Genomic DNA, 18,532 nt, shown 5'->3' on the forward strand with positions numbered 1-18,532 from the left:
TAAATACTTAGGCTGTTTGTTTTTTTGTTTTTAAAAAAAACCTCTGTGGTAAGTTTTGTGATATGTTTTTATGCAAATCTGAGTCTGTTTCTTTAGGGTAAATTCCTAGATGTGGAGGAATTGCTGAGTCAAATGGTATGTCCATTTTAGGGGTTTTAAAATACATCTTACCCAACTTCTCTTGAGAAAAGTAGTACCAGTTTATATTTCCATTAACAATAGAGGAGATGGTTTTCTTTTACTGAGATATGCCTTATAAAGTTGCTTTTGGGGCGCCTGGGTGGCTCAGTTGGTTAAGCGACTGCCTTCGGCTCAGGTCATGATCCTGGAGTCCCGGGATCGAGTCCCGCATCGGGCTCCCTGCTCAGCAGGGAGTCTGCTTCTCCCTCTGACCCTCCCCACTCTCATGCTCTCTCTATCTCATTCTGTCTCTCAAATAAATAAATAAAATCTTAAAAAAAAAAAGTTGCTTTTGGAGGAGATGAAAGAGACTTTTTTTTTTGGTCGAATTGACATAAGGGAAAATGTTAGTCATATTTTCATTCTTAAGACCATTATCTCAAACCCAGATATGGATCAGGGACCCAGACAAGCATTTGCTGAACATCTTTTATATTCCCAGGCCTGGGCTATAAACATCACTGCGTTTAGTGTCAGTTTTGAATACCTAGGACAGCAATTGTGTATATGAAATGACCTGTTGGAATAATAGAATAGGAGATACAGAGCTTTATAGTGGGGGGAAATTTTTGTTTTCTTTGTCAGATATTGAACTGTAGCAGTGGTTCTCAAAGTATTGTCCCTGGATCATCTGCATCAGCATCACTTGTGATAAACAAGCATCTGGGTGTGGGCCCAGCAATTTATATTTTAAGAAGATTTTAACCATCAAATGTCTGCTCGATGCTGAAGTTTGAGAACCTCTGAGGTATAAAAATGCAGCAAATGCAAAATAGGTCAACTTGGTTGGGTAAAAGGAGGACTAACTTGTCTTGGTTGCCTGGGACTGTCCTGATTTTAACACTGAAAATGCTGTATCCCAGGAGCTTCCTCAGATTTGGGCAAACAGGGATGGTTGGTCACACTGGTAAAAGAGAGGAGGTTCTCTTTGTTGCAGCCTAAAGGTAATTATGGCAGAAAAAGTACAGAAGAGCTAGAAGAGGAAGTTTCAAGATGGAGGACAGATTTTAGAAGCTGCTTTCTGCTTGTCAGTTCTAGGATGATAGATACAGTGGCAGGAGGTTACCTGTAGGAAGCCAGCAGATGGCTAAGGCATCTTGCTGAATCCCTTGACATGAGTCACAGCTGTTAGTACTTGATACTTTCTGGAAAGAGGAAGGTTGGCATTCACCAAACTACTGCAAGATGCCAAATTGAAAAAAAAAAAGCCACTATTAATCTTAGCAGTGATGACAATGAAATCGCTTTACAGCAGAAAATATAACCAGAAGTGCTTTGTAATTGCAGCAATTTCCATGTCTCAACTGATGGTCCCCTAGATTCTAGAAGAATGGTATCTGGCTTATCTGATTATGAGAACTAAGCCTGAATAAGACGTAACACTTATTTCCTCTTAGAGTGAGCATTCATTCTGGATTTTCCAAAGCAGTTGCAATTAAAACTATTTTTGTCCTTTGTACAATGATAATTTGTTAGCCATGTAAAATTTCAGTTTTGAAAGTATAGTCTGCAAAATTATAAGAAAAATATCTAATTATATGTTACAAGCACAGTATTGAGGAGTGGTGAAGAGAGGAGAATGAGACTAGAGGGCTGATTTATATACATGAGTTAAATATAAGGAGTGCCTTATTTTTCCTAAACCAAGACTTCTGAATTTCTTGGCATATTGGAGTCACCTGAGGTGCTTTTAAAACATACTCATGTTCAAGGCTTCATCCCAGAGATTATGGCTCAGTAGGTCTGGGCAGAGGCTTTGACATGGGTCTACTTTTTAAAAGCTTCCCAAGGGATTCTGATGTACAGTGGGATTGAGAATCTTTATCCTGACCTAAACCAGTAGGTCTCAACTAGCACGTACCAGAATAACCTGGGGGACCTGCTGAAAACTCTGGACCCCACTCCCAGAGTTCCTGACTCAGCAGGTCTGGGGTAGGGCCCAATAATCTGTGTCTCTAACAAGTGTCCAGGTGATGTTGATGCTGCTGGACCATGACCACATACTGAGTGCCATTCTCTTAAACCACTCCTACCTCAAACCTCAACTGATTTCACTGGTCATATCTTTTACTCATTAGTATAGACATGTGTATAGCTACCCCTCTCTCCCAAAACACCTCTAAGCATCTTTACTTAATTTAAAACATATTTCAATGAAAAAAATACACTTTAAAGAGCTTTGGTATCAGTTCACCTTTTTAGATATGACAATACAGAATTTTTTGTTACATCCCTTTTCCTTCACTAGATAGTAGGTTCTTTGAGGACATTTGTATGTTCACAGCTTCCCTGTGTGGGTTGGAACATCATAGGTGCTTAGTAAATGTCAGTGGCCAATGATTATATGTAGAAATGGCATCATCGTAACCAAACCCAACTCTTCCTGGTAGTTGTTACAATGGTATTTAAATATATTAACATCTCCAAAAATAGGGTCCTAAAATATGTTCATTTAGTGAGCTGTAGAACTAGGAGCTGTTATTGCATAGGACAAATAAAATAATCAAGTCAGCAGAAGTAACTACAAGTGAATCTCACCAAGAAGTATAATAATGTTGCTAAGACGATATATCAGCAGTAAGTCCTGAAATGTAGATTGATACAAGGATTAGCTCAGTAATATAAGCATACACTTAAGACTTTTGAAAATAACTGTCATAACATGCACTAGAATAAAGCCATGTTAATACATCAGTAAATCCATGCAAAAGGCTAAACATCCTATTATTTGACAAAACTAATAATACATTGTATTGATACAATCAGCCCCTTAGCAAAAATATCACAAACACCCATAGTGAAAAGAAAACAGACACAGATACACAGTCAGTGGAAAATCCAAGTACATCTCTGGAGAAAGCAGCTATAGCAAGTATGGAAATGGATTGAATTAAAGAGGTCAGCATGTTCTTTGGCCTGCACATTCTCGGGCCCATTGGATTCTCCTTTAGAATCCTGCCCCCCCCCCCCCCATCCCCATCACCTTCTTTTGAACTGAACTTTATCATTTGGCCCTGGATGTGCCTCTTCTGCCCCAGAGGCTACTGGAGGGATCCTAACTGAACAAATTCACTAATGCTAGTTTCTTTAAAGAAGTCAAAAGATAGATTGAATTTAAGAATGAATTGCTCCCAAATTTTAGTTGAGTCTGAGTTGTCCTCCATTGTATTAGTATATTTATAAAAGTTTGCTATAGAGAAAGGGAAGACGCAGACAGTCTGGGTTTTAAAGCTTGGCAAGTGAAAGTTGGAGGCCTCCCATTTTGTTAAATCTGACCAAACATGGAAACAACAGGAAAAGATGGTTGAGTCTGACCACAGTTGTCTTAAAGAATTACCATTTGTAAGTGTCAATATAAAAAAAAAAAAAATCCCCCAAACTTCCACATAACATAAAACCTTGGAAAGTCATGCTTTCAAAATATTTGCTATATGATAACTTTCCTGAGTCATGTGCTTTTATGGGTATGAAACTTAATGTGGCAGTTACATGAAAGCATGCAAAGAATGTAGGGAAAAGAGAATATATTCATCCAGTATTGTTAGGACCAAAGGACTCTGATCTAAACCAGCATTTTATCTGATTTCTCTTTCCACATGTCACAACCATAGAAGGGGAGCATATCCTACTTTATTCCTTGGCAGTAGGGACGCCTGAGTACACAAGGGTGATGGAACTTGCAGGGAGCTGGGCAGGGCTTTTCATCTTGTTAAAATCTGCATTCTGGTTGAGAATCTATTGGGGGAAAAAGTGCCAACCTCAAAACTATACTAGTTCTGCCAGAAATGCAAGAGAATGGAATCAACAAAGTCTTTAATCTAGAACAAAAGGAAAAATAACTTGAATAATGGAACATATCTCTGTTCTGGTATTGAGTATGGAAACCTCAGGAAGCAGCACGTTGGTGATACCAATAGTAACGTGTAATGTTTTCGATTTCGGCTAACACCGTATACTCATAATCATAGGTAATGCTTAACCCTGATTATACTTTCAAGTTTCACAAGGTGCAGATTCCATTCACTCAACAGATATTTATTGAGTGATTATCACATGCCAGATAATGCAGCAGAAGCATAGTGAAAATAAAAATCCCTTTTGTTATGGAGCTTGCTTTCTAGTTGGGGGAAAGACAGACAATAATTTATACAGAGCAAATACAGTGTAGAGTGTCATAGATGATGGTATTATGGTGGGATATAAAGCAAGAAACGGGGTAGGATAATGCCTATTTCCTTTAAAAAGCACTAGGGAAGGTTTGAAGGAGAAGTTGACATTTGAGTAAATATCTGAAGCAAGCTATGCAGATAGTAGTGGAAAGAAAGTTCCAGCATTGGGAGAGAGGAGTGGGGAGAAAGGGAAATTATTAATGTTGCTCATGTCTCTTCATACAGTATGAATTTGCTATCCCTGAGTATATATTTTTGTTTTCATGGGTCTGAGCTATGGGATAATGGGCTAATTTTGTTTTTTTCTCTTCATTTGTCTAAAGAACCTAACTAGTGCAATTTTCCGGTAACAAAATGGATACTGAAACCCAAACATATCGAGGCATTTAAGTTTTCTTGGAAAGCGGTTGCTACAGTTAAGATACAACTTTGTGACTTCAAAGGTCAAATAGTTGAACCTGCCTGAGTTAATCGCCCACTGAATATGGTCGGTTCTGTCCTAAACAAAAATCCCTCGAGGTTAGTCAGTTATTCGCTGATGCGGGAGTTGTGGGGAAACTCCAGCAAAAAGGGAAGGTTTGACTCCAGTAGAAAGCCGAAAACAGGCCTTAGTGGTTTTCCAGGGTGCAGATCTGAAAAAGAAATTTTTACTAACAAACAATGAGGTTATTACAATATATAGATAAGAATATTTTCTTTTGTTAGAATTTAAATTTTTTTTTTAGATTTTTTTATTTATTTGAGAGAGAGAGACAGAGATAGCGAGAGAGAGCACAAGTGGGGAGGAGAGGGGGAAGCAGGCTTCCTGCCGAGCAGGGAGCCCGATGTGAGACTCGATCCCAGGACTCTGGGATCATGACCTGAGCTGAAGGCAGACGCTTAACGGACTGAGCCACCCAAGCACCCTCTTTTGTCAGAACTTTAGTCTTTTGAGTTACATATCCACAACTTGTATTTTTGCTTGAAATAGGAATGAAATTTGCTGGTGTTGACAAATGTGAGAGCAAAATGCTATTATGTAAGCTTAGTGAACTGTAAACAGTTTTTGTATAATCTTTAGAAGAATTTCCTATAATATATGCACATTTATTTCTTTTTTTCAAGATTTTATTTATTTATTAGTGAGAGAGAGAGGTAGAGAGAGAGAGAACATGCACAGAGGGAGAGGGAGAAGCAGACTCCCCGCTAAGCAGAGAGCTGGACGCAGGGCTCGATCCCAGGATCCTGAGATCATGACCTAAGCTGAAGGCAGACGCTTAACCAACTGAGCCACACAGGTGCCCCGATACACATTTATTTCTCAGAGTTAATTTTCTTTTTTTTTTTTTAAAGATTTTATTTATTTATTTGAGACAGAGAGAATGAGAGAGAGAGAGCACATGAGAGGGGGGAGGGTCAGAGGGAGAAGCAGGCTCCCTGCCGAGCAGGGAGCCCGATGCGGGACTCGATCCTGGGACTCCAGGATCATGACCTGAGCCGAAGGCAGTCGCTTAACCAACTGAGCCACCCAGGCGCCCTCAGAGTTAATTTTCATTACACGAGTTGATTACCTTTGACTAGTTAAAATTTACAACATTACGTCTATGTCCAAAATCCCTTTAATCAGTCATCACCTCCTAGTTCCCGTTAGCTCCAAGAAGCAGCCACTCTGATCCCTTTGATACATATTTTACAGACCTTTTCTGTGCATTTGCATTCATGTACTACACAGATATGCTACTTATTTAAAAAATAGAAATGGTGTTTATCTGTATCTGTGCCTTGCTTTATTCCAACAACATGTCTTGGGAGATTTTTTCATGCTAGAATATTAAGACCTACCTCTTTCTTTTCATTTGCTGCAGAGCAGTCCATAGTATGGTTATGCCATAATTAAGTCATTTTTCTCCTTCTGGACATCTGGTTTGCGGCACACTTTTCTCAATTGTAGCGATGCAGCAATGAACATATTTAGCCATGACTCCACAGTACACATGAATGAGTGTCTGGGCAGCGGCTCTTTTTTTTTTTTTTTTAAAGAATTTTTTAGGGGCGCCTGGGTGGCTCAGTCGTTAAGTGTCTGCCTACAGCTCAGATCATGATCCCAGGGTCCTGGGATCGAGCCCACATCGGGCTCCCTGCTCCGCGGGAAGCCTGCTTCTCCCTCTCCCTCTGCCCCTGCTTGTGTTCCCTCTCTCACTGTGTGTGTGTCTCTCTCTCTGTCAAATAAATAAAATCTTTAAAAAAAAAATTAAAGAATTTATTTGTTCATTTGAGACAGAGAGAGAGCAGGAGCAGTGGGGAGAGGCAGAGGAAGAGGGAGAAGCAGACTCCCCACTGAGCAGGGAGCCCGACATGGGGCTCGATCCCAGGATCTGGAGATCATGACCTGAGCCCCAGGCAGACGCTTAACCATCTGAGCCACCCAGGCGCCCCTGGGCAGCAGCTTTTGAAGTGTGGCTCTTAGACCAGCAGCTTCAGCATCACAAGGGAACTTGTTAAAGACACAAATTCTTAGCCTCCTCTCCGTACATACTAACTCAGAAACTCTTAGGTGGGGCCGGCAATCTGTTCCAATAAGCCCTCTAGGTCATTCTGATGCCTGATAAAATTTGAGGACCACTGGCAGGAATATATATGTGTTCATATACACGTAGATGCCCACATGTATATATATAGTTAGTTCTGCTATAACGCGACATACATGTTCCTAAACATCACTGTGTTATGCAAAATTGTGCAGTAAAAGCCACAGGCTTATGGGATAAATGGGGTTCGGGACACAACAATCAAAAACATTATCAATGACACATGAAAACAAAAGCCAGGAGCCTAATAAAAATGATAGCACAGGGGTGCCTAGGTGGCTCAGTTGGTTAAGCATCCGACTCTTGATTTCGGCTCAGGTCATGATCTCAGGGTCGTGAGATCGTGAGATAAAGCCCCGCATCAGGCTCTGCACTCAGCAGGGAGTCTGCTTCACTCCCTCTTCCTCTCCCTCTGCCCCTCCCCCTGCTCACACCATCGCTTGCTCGCTCTCTCTCTAAAAAACATCTTTGAAAAAAATGATAGCACAGTCTTACACATGTTAAATGAGTAAATACATAAGTACTACAGTAAATATGGCATTTTCCCCTGGAAAGGCCTGAGGTTTGTTGAAGTGGGTGTTGGAGGACTTGCAGCTTGTGAGTTACTGTGTCGTGGTTGAAGGAGGGTGATCTGAAGTTGCAAGGAAAATTTTAACACCAGGTGTGGGTGTCTGTGGCTTCTAATGCGTGTGGCAAACTGAGGTAACCAAGTGGTCCATGTTGGGATGTGTGAGTTTTGTGTATTCCTGTGTGGCTCAGTTCATTTGGTGCATTTTCTGCTTTCACTTAGCATTTCTTGAGGACGAAATTAAACATAAGCAAACATGAAGTTGGAATTATGCCCCAATTTTTTCCCCAGTGTATCAATCACCTTAGAGCAAATTTGCCTTTTAAATATAAGTGTTATAGCAGAACTGACTGTATGTAACTATACATATGTTTAACATATGTTATGCAGAAAAGGACCACATACACGACTGAATGCTGGTTTTTCACTTAATATCTTTTAGATATTTTTTCCATGTCAGCACATAGTTACTCATTTTTTAGAAGTGGCATTTAAAGCATAAGAGATGACTAAATTGCTCATCAAAAGGCTTACAACAAACAGTTTACGCTCAAACCAACATGCTTCCTATACCCTGGCCAGTATTACCTATTACCAAATTGACTAATTTTTTTTACCAATCTAATAGTTACATTTTTTTCCTTCCTCTCCCTCCCTCTCTCCTCTCCTATGTATATCTCTGTGTATGCATAATGTGTCCATATGTAACACGTAATATGGATGCAGGCACATGTATGTGTACATACACACATTTACATTGTGAGGATGCCTCCCATAAATATACTGATAGGAAAAGGAGCTTTAAAAAAAAAGAGCTTTAAAAGTATGAAACTGGTGATGCAGTGCTGAGATGGGGGGAAAGGAAATACAATGGATTTGCAAACAAAACAAAATAAGAAAAGCCTATTAAAAAGGGAGAGAAGAGAAAATAATTCCCTTTCTGTTTAATTATTTTTTAACTTCTACCTTTGCTGAATACAACTTATCCACTTCCTGAGATACGATCCTGCAGCTTACACTGTGAAGCCATTCACTTCAGCAAAACAGCCCTAAGGGCATCAGATTCTTGTGTTGAGCAGTGGAGGGTTCCATGGCCCCGACAGGCTGAGCAGACACAGCTGACCCGAGGCGTGCGATGGCTGTGGCCTTCGAGTCTGGGGCCCCTGACAGCAAAAGCCGCAGAAACAGAGGCACATGCAGGTGTCAGATGTCTTCCTGTAAAGAGGTTGGCAGTGGACAGAAATGCTTCCAGCTGGGCGTGGTACCAAGCAAGAGCGCCGTAATGATTTCATAATTAGATCCCTTTGGTTCATGATCATTGTTCTTATTGGGAAATATTGCTTTTTGATGATTTGTTGTCTGAGACGAGACTTTCACATAAACACTGTGATTTGCATATATATGTAATATATATTTGCATATATCTCTCCAAGTTCGAATGACTTACTAAAAGTAATCACCAAAAAAGGATGGAATATTGATGTAAAGATGCAAAAAAAATCTCAGGCAATTTTGAAAACGATGAAGATTAATATGATGTTGCCCCTTCAAAGTCATGCGTTTTCCTCTCTATGAAAGTAGCAGGAAGAGAGAGAACTCCTAGCTAGATCCATCTCTGTTTTGCAGTGAGGTTTTTGTACCTTGAAATCTCAAACTGATATGAAGAAAATATAAAGAATAGGTATATGGAATTAACATTTCACTTCTAAACTAAGAACTTGCTTTCTTGTCCTCACTTCTCCTCCCAGTGTCGTAGTATTCTCTCATGGCCGGGGGTAGACAGAATGTGGAGAGGGAGAGAAGGAAGGGAAAACATTTTAACTCCTAGAAGAGCTTTCAGTCTCAGGGGGGCTAGAGCGGTGGCTGGAGCAGGCAAGGACATTGCAGAAGGGGTGCTCGCTCCCCCCCCTTTGTTTTGTCTTCTGTTACTATTCTTTACATTCCCAATTGTTACGACTTACTAACGCAGCTCTCAGAATCCGCCCAGGGTGCCAGATTTAGTGGTGAGTTGCAATACCAAAGCAAAGCATTTCTCCTGCTCATCTGCACAAAACCAGCTGCTTAATTTGTATGGCCCAGTGGCAGATGAAAATAGTTCAGAAAGTCAGAAAAAGTGCAGTTAAAGGTACTCAGGTATGCAGCTTTGTCCTGCCTCCCGTGGCCTTTCTTTCTCTAGACTTGTCAGTTTTTTATTTGCTATTTAATGTCATTGTTAAGTTGTAGGAAAAATAAACATTTTCAGTCATCAGCATAAGTTTATGGTTCATTTTCATATTGTGTAATGTCAGTTTTAAATGAAAATATAAGAGCTTTTGACTTACCTGTGGAATCACCAACATTATACAGTTTGTATTTTGTAGCTTATACATGCATAGGTATTTGTTCTTACCAGGCCAGTGGAAACGCTGCACAAAACTAACCCAGCGGCTTTTGTTATTTCTTAATACATGTACATTCTACTCACACTGTCTACCTCTGGCTTATTGATGAGTAAGGGAGGACTGAAGGAAAAGGAACTGTGGGTAGCCCTGTCTTTCCCCTTCCTTCTATGTAATTTTCAGTGTATGTGATTGTTTAATACAGAGAAGTAACACAAGTAGGAAAGGATATAACAGGGTTCCTTGGTCATTCTTGTTTCTCAGAATGCCACTGCATTTTTTTGGGTGATCAAAGAAAATCCTGGTTCCAATGGAAAGGACCTTCTTGGGGCTGCCAGAGGCCCCTTCTACTCAGTCCTAGATGTCACATGCTTCCCTTGTACTCACTTTGAGTCTCACTGAATTCCCACACATTGTGGGTCTAGTGGAGTTCTGTGTTCGTAGGAAGTATCAAGAATGCTGCATGCAAATGGGGCACCTGGTGGGGGGGGGGGGGCTTTGACTGCGTAGGTTGCGTATCCGTGTAGCTGGCCCTCTCTGTATCAGGGAAAGCTGCTGGACAGCCAGAAGCCTCCTGCACATGCTGTATAAAGGAGCCCAGTTCACAGCAGGCTGGACAATGCCAATAGCATATTCATGCAAAGTGGTTTCCTTGAAACTCATGTGATGCACTTATTTCAAACTCCATTGAATTAATATCGTTTTAGAAACAGTTGAATGTCTTAGAATACTCCCAGCTCCACGAAGAGGACCTTTCAGATGGACCTTTGAAACTTCCAGGCTAAAGCTTGAACCAAGTACTCCTCATCGAATCAATCTCTGTATCCCTTACAGTTTTGTTTGTCTTTCTCCCAGGGTTTCCAGCAGGAGAGCTCCAGAAGCCCTTTTTTTGGGGAACAGAATATCCTCGGTAAGTAAATGAGTGAAGAAACCAGTTATTGACGAGTAGGGGAGAACATGCTGCTTTGGCAGAGAATAAAATATAAAGTCACAAAAATCAAAACAAAACAGAACAAAAAAAACAAAGCCAGTGGTTGTTTAGCACAAGAAGGGCGTGGAACCTGGTGTGGGCCAGTCGCGCTTTCATCATTTTAGGTATTTGTCTTCCTATTCTTTTTACCAGGATGTATGACTGGACAGGAGAGACAACTTCTACACATGGAGCTTTCATTTTTATGCATTTATTCACTTGTGCATTGACTCATAGTACAAATATTTGGACCTTGAAGGATTGTTGGGATTTGAGTTGATGGTATTGGGTCGGACACCATGGAAGAAATGGAAGAAATAATGTGAGAAGAGGAAAGAAAAGTGTGTATAGAATAGCAAAGATTTTAGTTTGGCTGGTTCAAGTCATATATGAAGGGAAGTAGTGGAAGAGACATCTAGAAAAGAAGTTTGATATTGGATATTGGAGGGCTCTGAGTGCTGGGTAAGGAGCCTGGACATTAACAAGCAATAGAACATATAGAAGTTTTTGAATAAGTAAAGATAATCAAATTTGTCTTTAGAAATATAACCTGGGTAGTAATATAATAGGTCAAAAATTGATAGTCTCTGGAGTTAGAGATATTAAAGGTCATTAATACCAACAGATTGTAGACTTAAGTAATTCAGAATTTACATATATAGTGGGAATTCTGATAATATTCATTATTGGTAATATCACCACTTTTATTGTGTGCCTTTGTTTGCTCTGGTTCTTTAATATACAGAAAATTTAGTCTTGCTTTTAGAAGTTTAGTGTCTTGTGTTTTGGTTTAGATAAATGACAATTTAAATATTTTGTAGGTTAAAAACATATGGGATCACATACATATAAAAGTAAGAGAAATATGGTGGCAGTATTTTGATTTGGACTTCTCCAAAAGCAGACCCTATGACAAGGAATCGAGTTCAAGGAGTTCTTATGGGAGGTGACAGCAGAAAACACCAGCAGGGAAATGGAGACGTGAGACAGGGAGGGAAGGAAGCCAATAAATTGTGTTGCATGAGTTTCCTGTGGCTACCATAATTATCACAAACTTAGTGGCTTAAAACAACATGAATTTATTAGCTTATGGTTCTTTTTTTTTTTAAAGATTTTATTTATTTATTTGAGAGAGAGAATGAGAGAGAGCATGAGAGGGAAGAGGGTCAGACAGAGAAGCAGACCCCCCGCTGAGCAGGGAGCCCGATGCTGGACTCGATCCAGGGACTCCAGGATCATGACCTGAGCCGAAGGCAGTCGCTTAACCAACTGAGCCACCCAGGCGCCCTTAGCTTATGGTTCTTTAGGTCAGAAGTCCAACCTGGGTCTCACTGGGGTAAACACAAGATGTTGGTACAGCTGCATTCCTTTTTGGAAGCTCTAGGGAGGAATCTGTTTCCTTGCCTTTTCTAGCTTCTAGAGTTGGCCCACATTCCTTGGCTCATGACCCCTTTCTCCATCTTCCAAACTAGCAAAGTTGCATTTCTCTGACCATAGATCCATAGTCACATCTCCTTCTGACTCTCCTCTTCTGCCTTCTCCTCCACTTTGAAGGACCTGTGTGATTATATTGGGTGCACCCAGATAATCCAGGATAATCTCCCTATTTTAAGCTCAGCTGATTAGCAACCTTAATTCCCCTTTGCTATGTAATAACATCACATATCATGACTTCTGGGTATTAGCATGTGGACATCTTTTGGGGGCCGTTATTCTACCTACCACATATGTGTTTCAAAGCCTGTTATCACTGTGAGCAACTGGGGCTCAGTCCTGCTGCGGAACTGTAGAACATGCTTCAGTGTAATCCCACCTCAGGGGCAAGGTTGCTGGGGTGTTGATCATCCAACTCCCCTTCCCTCATTGACTTGAGGGCTGCCACCTGCTGTATTAACTCTCTGGCGTTGCCCGGTCTCGGCCACGAGGGCTCTGGTAGCCAGAAAAAGTCCTCAGGCAACTAGTTTCAGGTGTTGGCAGTTGGAAGCTGTTGTACTGGTATGCTCAAAAATGGTGAGTGCTGAGGGGACCAGGAGCAGGCGTCAGTAAAGCTTACCTTAGGGAAGCGCTCCATTAGCATAAATGAAAATTCTTGGTTTGCATTAACCAGATCCCTTACTATCATCCCAGGCCTCAGCTGCATAGTTTTTTATTAGTGCTCAGATATTTGGAATTGATTTTTCCCTATTATTCAAATTAAAAACTTACACATATTTCTATAAAAATAAAGGTCTAGGCTAAATATTCTCTAAATTTCCTTCAAACTAAAAATGTCCTAGAATTCTTTGATTCTGCTTATCTTTAGCAGTTTATCTGAGCTTCTGTTATTGTGGTTATATACCTAGAGACTTGGAAATAGTCTGGTTAGGTTTTGAAGTTACTGATTCAGTGAATTTGTTTATTGGGTCCATGAGCATGATTTTCTGATCTAAAAGTCAAAATCATAGAAACCTAGGAAATAATATTAGTATCTGTGAGTTTAGCTTTAGGCTGAGCCATATTTGATACTTGAGTAGGAGAGAGATTTGTATTTTTTTCCTAGAGTTCTATGTCCTCACTGAAGCCTTCCATCCTCTATTACGATATCTGCTCAATGAATAATTATTAAGCATCTTTTGGGTACTTGGTGTTGGAAAGATGGAGATGCTGGAGACATGGGAATCACAGTCCGGTCAGCTGGCTTCCCATACATCTGTTTTGGATAGCTAGCCTCCAGACCCAGCAAGTGGGTATCCATTATGTTCACACTGGTCAACTTAGTCTTTCCCTGAATGTTGGGTCTAGCTCTGGGGACATCAACAAGCTAAATTGTTTCTAGAGGAAAGATTCAGGATTGTAAGTAGCCTAAGACAACATCCCAAAGTGTGTGTTCCATGAAGTAGTAATAGAGGTAAGTCACCCTCCCTTTCTTTTTTGAAGAATTACAATATTCAGCAGCATAAGAATTTGCAAGAAGTTCTGTAAGAAAGAAACCTATTTAAATGTGTTTAACCCAGAGGTTCCTAACCTCCCCCTTTGCCTTTGTTTTGGGAAACGCTGGTCTAGAATTCATGGCTGAAGACGAACAATTTAAAGAACTTGAGGACACTTGAAGGGGAACCTTGTAAGTGTCTTCACATTTTTGAAGGAGAGTTAAGGTGGCAGACAATTTACTGTATTCAGGGGGGTCAGAGGGTATTTAGCTAGAGACTATACGAGACCAATAGATAGAAGACGTAGGAGAGAGATCGCGGATCAGTGTTAGGGAGAGCTGTTTTATTTAGAACCACCTGAAGAGGGACCAGTCCCCCTCATGAGCTCCTGGTTATTAGAAATCCCAGGAGAAGTCCTATGACTATTGGAATGGGTTTTTGTGGAGGAGGCCCATGCCTCTGCCAAGGAGTCGAAGTAGATAACCTGAAAGCTGCTTTCAAATCGGAGGTTTTGATGAGTTTCTGATTCAGGCACAGAGTAGCCCTTACTTGATGACAGTGTGAGATCATGGTTGCTGCACAGCGGCCTGGCCGTCCTCTTGTTGACAGCAGAATACAGGGCACACGTTAAACCCATGGGGTGGGTAGTAAGAACACGAGAGAAACTGAGTAGGTGGAAAAATGGTCATTTTTTCCATTTTGTTTTTGGAAGACTCGATTTTTCTCTGCAGCAGTCCTCTTGTTTCTGGCCAGCCGGCCCCATTTTAAAAGGCATTTGAGTTTATTTATTTTTATGGCATGCTCATTTAATAATGTCCATTGATGAAATGGAAGATGGGACTTCAGCATTCTGAAACATTATCATTGGAAGGCTCAGTCATATAAAATTACTTTTTCTTGTCTCCCGTCCAAAGGATCACGATTATGTGACTGAGAATTGGAACTTACAGTGATTCAGTCATTTTCTGAATTCTTTATTACCCTTCGCAAATAGGAAGCTCATTAGAGCAGTCCCTCTTAAGGGACATTGATTGCAGAGCAGTTCCTATAAGCTTCCATTGTTCATCCCTTAAGCCCGTCCAGTCACCAGCATTGACCAGGGGTTATAGAGGCCTGAGTACTGTGCTCAGGGCTGAGAGGCATGAAAAACCGCAAGGTTACAGGCTGCATAGTGTAGAGCCTGCTGCAGAAACTAGCACTATGTAAAATTACAAGTTTGTCCCACACTGCCATGGGAGCTCCATGATTGAAATGCATAATTTTGCTCTTACTTTCGTAATGAAGGTTTGCAATGATGTAAAAACAGTAGGAAGCGTTTTTTCAAATGCAAATTACCTTGCAGGAAAGAAATAACAAAGGAAAGAATTGCCACCGAGGGGAAAAATTAAATCTTATAGCACTTCCTTGGGTATGGTTGAGACAAACAATTAGCATGTTAAGGATCATTATGTCCTGTAATAACATGTTGCCTCAAAAATTTTTTGTTCTTTCCACTTACGGGTCCTTTCCATTTGCCGGGTGATTTTGATGTCGCTTGTCAGGAGCCAACTGCGAAATATTTTTAGCATAATTGCAAATCTCAGGAAGAATCCTCATAACAAGGATTTTAAATCGTCTTTAATCCTCATCCACATGTTAAATCACTAAAATAAGTTACATGTAGACCTGTCACTTGTGTGAAATGGTAAAGTTAATTAACCGATGAGTTAAATCACTGCGACTTTCTTACTGTGTCCTAGTTACAGAAAAATAGCAGTGACCAAGTAGATAAGGGTTTGGCCTTCATGGAACTTGTAGTTGGGAGAGAAGGTCCCAGACCCACACACACATCCAGAAGCCTCCTTATGGATTTCTTCATTTATCATTAACATACTGTTTCAGTTATGTATTGCTACCTAACCACCACTCAAGCACTTCCAAACCACCACTATTGGCTCACAATTCTGCAGTTTCCAACTCTGGTTAAGGCTTCACGATCCTTGCCATTCACTCGTGACCTTGTCTGTCACAGAAGCAAGGGAACGTGACTCCCTTTGAAAGCAGTGATCCCTTTGAATCTCTGCTCTGTTCCTTTTTTTATGATTGCATTTGGGGAATAACTTCTAAGTCTAGAGTGATTTTTCAACAGGTTCTCAGATAAAAAAATAAATGGTATGTTTACTGACAGGATCTTTTCAAAGCTTGCTGCTGCTTTATGTGTTCATGGATACAAACTAGCTGGAGCAGATACAGAATCATAGAAACCTTAGGGCTGGAAGGGACTTTAGAAACCATCTCTTTCGTATCCCTAATGTCGTACAGGGTCATAGTTTTCTTTATGCATTTCAGTGAGAAGGGTGTGTTTAGATTTTTTTTTTTATAATTTTGTGGGTATGGTTATTAAGTTGTTATTGTGGTTACTAGAAAACAGATTATCTTGGCTTTCATTGAAAAAAATCAAAGGATTATGCTCTGAGATTAATGCTTGTAATTTTCTCCAAATTATATATTTGTACCGTAGATCTCTGAGTTATGGAGCTATAGGAGTAATTGTTGGACATGAATTTACACATGGATTTGATAATAATGGTAAGTACCGGTTCGTTGTATGAGCTGCTGCTTTTTATGATAATGTTGATGATACGGATGTTAATTGTTGCTATTATCTTTGCATAGTGGCATCATCATAGACTGAAGATTATCCAAAGCAGTATGATTGCTGATTGAAAACTTCCCCCCATGTCTTGCTGTGATAGCTTGCCATAAATAAGTAATTGTTCCCGTTGGTGATGAGATAGCGTGGGAAAAAAAAAAAAAAAAGACCTTGTAATTTCAATGAAGTTAACTTTGCATTTAGATCAGGCTTGCTGTAGCTGCCACGATAGTTCCAGGAACTGCTTCATAGCTTCTCCCCTTTGTCATTTCTTTATTCACCATCTTGAGATGCTCTCCTTGGAGGTGTGAGCTCTGCTCCTAAGATGATTATACGTGCTGCCAAGTTAGGACTCAGCCAGTTAGGACTCTGGAGCTTGGCTGCCTGATCCCTTTATACTATTGCAAAGATTATGCAATGCTTAAGCTCTGTTTTTCTCTATGCTGGCATATATTCAGAATTTTGTTAAAAGGCTTTGCTTTTCTAATAATGTATAATATAGAAGAATGTGCTATGTATCCTGATGATATTTAAGCACAAGAGCAGAACATGACATAAACTGAAATTAGCGCCCTTTGAGAGTCGTCATAATTTTTGATTGGCACTCCTTTCTCCTTTACCTTTGAGCATTATTGGAAATCCACATGAAATCTCTAAAATTTATGAATTAGCAGCAAATTACAATCATATGCACATCTGCACAATGATTTACAGGCAGATTCAAGGACCTGGCTGGCACAAGGCAACACTGTGTAGGAGGACCTTTTTTTCTTCCATGTCGGTGGTGTCTCCAACATCCTTTCCTGGATGCCTACTCCACGGCCAGAGACTCTTGGTTCTTCTCCTTCTGGACAGTTCTTCCTGTGCTCCCACCAGCGCTTCCTGAATCACCTAGGGTTTCTGCTCCTCTGATTTCTCCCCTCCCTATTAAAAATGTAGCTGCCTTATAGTCATCTCAATCTCCAGAGCTACACTTTCTGTCTTTGCATGTTCGCTTTATCTAAGAGGAGAGTCTTAGCTAAGAAACATAACCCAGTAGTCATCTCTTGGTTCTGGGCCTTTCTTCCTGGGAAATTTAAGTACAGTTCTCCCCCGGAATCTTTTGGAGGCCTTCTGGAGCCATTCATTCTCAAAGGACATAATCTAATGATGGCAATTTCATTCCATAACCAATAATTAGAACAGAGAGTTACAGAGTTAACTACGTGCCCAGTAACTGTTTAATGATTGGTGGGATAGTGTATGGAGGACAGTGACTCCATGCTCTCCCAGGGGGTGGTGGTAGTGGCATCCACCCTTGCCAAAGAGCTTTGGATTATTTCAGTTAACACCTTTGCTTCGGGGATTTTCTTGTAAGTCCAAGGAAGAGTTCTTTGCATAATTAAATTTAAACCAATAGTAATCTTGAGTATGGACGATAGTCCAGATCTACTCAAACTTTTTTTGAAGGGTGTAGACAAAACGAAGTCTGAGCCTGTAGCAAAAAAACAGAAAAAACAAAAAACAAAAAACAAACTACCATGTATAATTAATCTTTTTTTCCATTATGTTTTGGAGATTTCCATTCTTGTTCCAAGTTCTCTTTTTAGAGCCACCTGCCTTGTCAAAGCAGGACAGATGGGCCTTCCATGCACACTGATGGCTGTGAAATGATTCATAACAGAGGTTTTATGTGCCTCTCAGCTCCTAGCAACTTGGAGGAAACACGTTCCTATAGGGCTGAGTCAGGGGCTGTGGTCTCACGGTGTGAATGACTCATTTGGCTGTGCCTATGGATCGGTGTGAATGACTCACTGGGCTGTTCCTATGGATCGTTTGGAATTTCACTGGTAGTGACGCTCCAGCTCCCTCCGTGGGCTTTCTGAATGAAGCCGTTTCATTTCATAATCCAGAGAACATTATGGGTCACATCAGGTGAAAACAAAGAATTCAAGATTGGTTCACGGTGTGCATGCCATCAGTTGATGAATCTTATTTTTAAAATGTTCTTTGTTGCTTAGAAGGAAAGAACTTCCTCAAACCTCTTTCTCAACCCCTCTTTTTATAATTAACCTGTGACATTGGAGAGAAGGTGGGAGCTGCTCCCAGGAATGACCCTTGCTACTGGGACTGCTTTTTCAAGGTCTATTGAATTGAGGGAAAGGGAAAATGAAAAAATT

At 40.5% G+C, this 18,532-nt stretch overlaps 1 protein-coding gene across 1 annotated transcript in view; it reads left to right on the forward strand.

Moving 5' to 3' along the window:
- Positions 1 to 18,532, forward strand: part of PHEX (phosphate regulating endopeptidase homolog X-linked) — a 217,000-nt gene that overhangs the window by 177,493 nt on the left and 20,975 nt on the right. The window contains exons 17-18 of the mRNA XM_035000704.1: positions 10,718 to 10,772; positions 16,242 to 16,309. Of these exons, the coding sequence (XP_034856595.1) occupies positions 10,718 to 10,772; positions 16,242 to 16,309 (123 nt within the window). The remainder of the gene's footprint in view (positions 1 to 10,717; positions 10,773 to 16,241; positions 16,310 to 18,532) is intronic.

The sequence above is a fragment of the Mirounga leonina genome, unplaced genomic scaffold (assembly GCF_011800145.1).
Source record: "Mirounga leonina isolate KUSES-001 unplaced genomic scaffold, KU_Mleo_1.0 Mir_101595, whole genome shotgun sequence".
NCBI classification, from domain to species: domain Eukaryota; kingdom Metazoa; phylum Chordata; class Mammalia; order Carnivora; family Phocidae; genus Mirounga; species Mirounga leonina.